Source organism: Astyanax mexicanus, chromosome 7, assembly GCF_023375975.1.
Source record: "Astyanax mexicanus isolate ESR-SI-001 chromosome 7, AstMex3_surface, whole genome shotgun sequence".
Taxonomy (NCBI): Eukaryota; Metazoa; Chordata; class Actinopteri; order Characiformes; family Acestrorhamphidae; genus Astyanax; species Astyanax mexicanus.
Window position 1 is genome coordinate 51944415 of NC_064414.1, and position 4841 is coordinate 51949255.

General features: G+C 36.1%; 1 protein-coding gene across 1 annotated transcript; it reads right to left on the reverse strand.

Moving 5' to 3' along the window:
* Nucleotides 1–367: 367 nt before the first annotated feature.
* Nucleotides 368–4448, reverse strand: hmgb2a (high mobility group box 2a). The gene is made up of 5 exons (XM_022684424.2): nt 4301–4448; nt 3168–3340; nt 1259–1407; nt 983–1157; nt 368–887 (listed from the first exon to the last, which is right to left on the reverse strand). Exons 2-5 carry the CDS (start codon nt 3312–3314, stop codon nt 717–719), a joined length of 642 nt encoding a protein of 213 aa, XP_022540145.2. The 5' UTR covers nt 3315–3340; nt 4301–4448; the 3' UTR covers nt 368–716.
* Nucleotides 4449–4841: the final 393 nt, after the last annotated feature.

The following is a 4841-nucleotide window of genomic DNA, read 5'->3' on the forward strand; positions in this document are numbered from 1 at the left end:
GGGATAGACAATTTTAGTAGGTGGGGAAAAATAATAAAGACGAACAAAGCTCCTAAGATCCATGTCGTTTCCCCAATTAGCTATTTTTCAAAAACATGTTACCACAAATTGTGTTTCAACACCACTTAAGTTCTGTTCTAAAATACAGACATGTTATTCTCAAACATCAATTAAGGTATGCCTACACCTGCATATTTTTACATCAATATATTTTTATTTTATTTGGATTAACGGCTATAAATTGGAGGTTTTCACCTGATGAAAACAAGTTACTGGGGGTGATGCATATGTGGCTTCTACATTTTAGCACTTGGTAAAAAAGCAAGCATGTTACCAAATAATAAAACAGTTTAATAAAAACTCAAAGTTTAATCATAATATACAAAGTTTTATTATAAAAATTGTCTACACAAATTTAAAGCTCAATGTCTAAAAAAATTGAGACTTCTACTACATAACATTGTTCCTCATTTTCCTTACAATGGCAGTGGAAAAAATGTTGGGTATAGAGAGAAACCACAGCTATCAAACAAAAGAAAGCAGTGCTTAAGAAACAAGAACAGCTGACAAATTTACAAAACAGTACATGACCTCATATGTATTTGATCTATACACATTCCTGTACATGTTTTGAAAATACTCAAATGCTAAAAAAATAAAATGCATTTTCACATTGTTCTGAAAAACAATTCAGCTCAAGTTTCCTGACAAACTTATTAATCATCGTCATCATCCTCATCGTCATCCTCCTCCTCATCATCTTCATCCTCCTCATCATCGTCGTCATCATCATCTGTGGCTTCCACCTTCTTGCCTGCTGGCCGGCCGGGTCCGCCCTTCTTTGCAACATCAGCCTTTGCCCCCTTAGCGCGGTACGCGGCAACATCCTTCAAAATCGACAACGAACGGAATTAGTTTATTTAAAGTTCCATCAAAAACAAACTGAACACAGGAAAATAGACACTAGTGTGTGCATTTTTACCTTCTCGTATTTCTCCTTCAGCTTCATGGCTTTCTGCTCGTATGGGGCCTTGTCCTTGGGAGACTGTTTGGACCACATTTCTCCAAGCTTCTTTGCGATGTCACCGATGGAGATACCGGGGTGTTCGCTCTTCACCTTGGGGCGATGGTCGGAGCAGAAAACGAAGAAAGCAGATCTGCATGAACAACAAGAATAAGTCAACATAAAGCAATCTTAAAACACAATATGTTCCTTCACGTTGTCAAAAAAAAAAAAAAATCAATCATTTAAACTTACGGTGGCCTCTTTGGTGCATTTGGGTCCTTCTTTTTCTTTCCTTTCTTGGCACCTTTGGGTGGGATGTAGGTTTTCATCTCCCGGTCGTAGCGGACCTTGTCGTTTTTGGCCAGGTCCTCGAACTTGGTTTTCTCTTTGGGTGACATGGTCTGTGAAACAGGACAAATTAAAAAACTTTTAAAAAAATAAAATAAAATACCACCAACACAAAATTAAGACCAATTCCAGCAAGTTTATGATCCCTTTATTTGACATTTTGCTTTGCACAAACAAATATGAACCTGTTCTTAAACTAAAATTAGAGTTCAGTGCAATATTGGGGTTATTTATTAAATCTAAATCTCCCCATGCCTACACAGCATCATTTCTGCTACCTAAATAAAGGCAAATAATAAACTACAGGCAGTAATTAAGCCAACTATTTAATATGGAAGATAATATTCAAAATATTTTTTTTTTTCAAAAAATATGATTTAAAACAAATAATGGTTCATTATATTATATATATATATATATATATATATATATATATATATATATATATATATATATATATATATATATATATATATATGAATTTAAGGCTTTTAAGAAGATCCTGTCAGTTCAGCACAGCCCTGCTTTCTCATCCATTCCGCTTAAGCCACGCCTCCTGCTATGACACCTCCAGTTACTACCAACCCCCACAGGGGGAGGGGAAAAACACTCAAAACATGCCCAGTGTGAAGCAGTGATGGGAAACGCACTGCAACAACTGCGTTGGAAAGATTCATTCAAGTGAATCGGTTCATATGAACAAGCCAATCACGAGTCGGTTCTTACATTAACCATAGCATTCACACAAACACTCGTCAGCTATATTAAGCTGCACTTCTCACTTGCACCGGAAATTCTAAGGAATTCAGTTAAATAAGGAGTTTCTTATAAAATCAAATGTCAGTTTACAAAAGTCATTGCAAAACATGTTTTACCTGACCTTTAAAATTAATAACTTAACTGTAATCATTTATTATAAATTAAAGAATCTCAGCTTGAGCAAAGAATTTGCACTAAATTAACTAAACAAGCCTGTTTTAAAATAAGATTAAAAGAATAAAAATAAAAAAAACAGTATTATCCAGTATAAAAAGAATGAAGAACCCAAAAAAACAAGCATTAGTCTCGAAGACTCGTTCGGTTTAAAAATAAATCCGCAACAACCGAGTTAAACGAACGATTCACTCATGAGTCGAATCTCAGTTTGCGCAAAGGAATAAAGTGTAGTTTTAATGAGTTTAAATGGTTAAACATTCAAGTAACAAAATATACAAACTCTGAAGTTCACATGCGCGTATAAAAAATGTAAACTATAAAACAAAACCCAAAAAGCAAGTTAGTCTGAAAGACTCGTTCAGTTCAAAAATAAATCCTAAAGAGTCGAGTTAAACGAACGATTCGCTTACGCAAATATCTTAAACCTGGAAAAACAAACCAAAATTAAACGAAGCTTAATTGGTGTAAACACATTTTAAATTAATTACAGAAATTAGGAATTTGCAGTTATAACTTAAAAATACAAATAGTCTAGAAGAAATAAGCTAATTGTTAAGTTCAAAATAAGATAAACAAACGATTCGCTCAAAATTTGGACCAGAACAAATGGAGCTAAGTGTTAACAGTTTTACAATAAAGTAATAAAAAGAGCAAACTCTTAACCTAACAGAAAATATATAACGTTAACAAGATTTGCCCGGAAGACTCGTTTAGCTCAAATAAATCCAAAAGAACCGAGTTATACAAACGATTCGCTCACGAGTCGAATCTCAGCTTACGCAAAGAACTTAAACCAGGAAAAAAATCCGGGTAGTTTTAAAAAGAAGCTTAAAACTATTAAAAGCGTTTAAATAATAAAGTAATAAAAATAACTCACCTTCCATCTCTCAGCACACTTCTTGGAAAACTCTGCGAAATTGACAGAAGTTCCAGGGTGTTTCTTCTTGTGCTCTTCCCGGCAGGTCTGCACAAAAAACGCGTAGGAAGAAGTCTTTCCCCTCGGCTTGTTCGGATCTTTACCCATGGCGGCTAAAGTCTGTGGTTAAAAAGCTGCGGAGAGGAAAAACACACAAAACTGAATAAACAGCTTTCTTAGAACCGAATCACGCAGCCAACAGTTACAGCAAACGTATCAGCCGCTTTAATCCGATCAGGTTCCTGCCAGTGGAGCTCACTGAACAATAGCTAGACTGAGCGCACCACGACGCACGAGCTGCACGAACTCTCCAGTCCACCTTAAATAGAGCGGCTGTTACACTGTAGAGCCGAGGAGGGCGGTGAAGGCGCCATAGTGTACGTAACACGTTAGCTAATGCGCCATTTAAGGTGGACTGGACAGCTCTAACAAGAAGCCAACTTCAGCGTTGCTGTAAGCGCCCCTCCATTTTGTTTCCCGCCTAAACTAGTACATTAGCTTAGCTTACTCGTTTTATACCATTTTAAAGTTGTTTTAAAGGGTTTTAAAACACTGTTACCCTCTTAAATTAGTTTAAGTCGGCTAGGGTGACCAATTTAGAACCTTTATGATTCTATACGGCTTTATTTTATTATATTTTCGCGTATTTGTAGATATCTAGATAACTTTAAAGTTAGTTTTAACTAACGTTATAAATAAATAGCTAGGTTAGCTAACTGGCTATAAAATGTTGCTAAGCTAACCTATGTGCTTTTCCCTATTTTTTCACCCTTTTATTTTATTTAGCTAAGTTAGTTAGCTTAGTTACTTGTAGAAACGTGTTAAGGTTGGTTAGATATGTTAATACTTTAGATAAAGAAAATAAATAGCTAATATCAAAACACATTAACTAAGACTTACATTTAACGCAAGAATATAACTATAACTTAAGCCTACTAAATTTTAAACAATCCTAATTTTAAAGCCAGTAGCATTTCTAGCTCTAATAAAACTATTTAAAAACACAATTTCCAACAAACTAACCCATCCCTCTCAAAGACACGAGATAAAACAGGACCAAACTATTAATTTAAAGCAGAAAAATGAACACTTACCTATAAATACACAAAGTAATCCACTTCTATCCCTCAGAAAAATCACACTGCGCCTCTTCCCCACTGCTGTAGTCTCTGCTATCGATACGGTCCCAGCTCCAGCCTGATTAAATGCCTCCGGGGCTCCGCCCTCAAGGGCATGTTCTGATTGGCTGCTCACTTTCAAAATTCAAAACTTTCCCGCCCACCGAAGAGAATGTCAAGCCTCTATTGGCTGTTGGATTTATCAATCACTCCCCCTCAGCCCCAGCGGGTGACGGTTATGTTTGTGTTCTCGCTATTGGCTAAAGAGGAGGATTTAAAATGGACGGCGGTTTTGCGGCGATTTAAGCGGGATTGACTCGTATTTTAATGTTTAGCAGCCTTAAAAGGCGGATATTTGACGTGTGGGGTCTTATAAAAAGAGAGTTAAAGGCTTTAAAACCGTTTAAAGAGAGAAAATAACGTGTGATAAGGTGTTTTCAAGCTGTAATCCGTTCTTGTTTTGCTCGTTTTGGTTAATGGCGCCAAACCCCCACTGTAGTTAACCTAGCTACAGCAA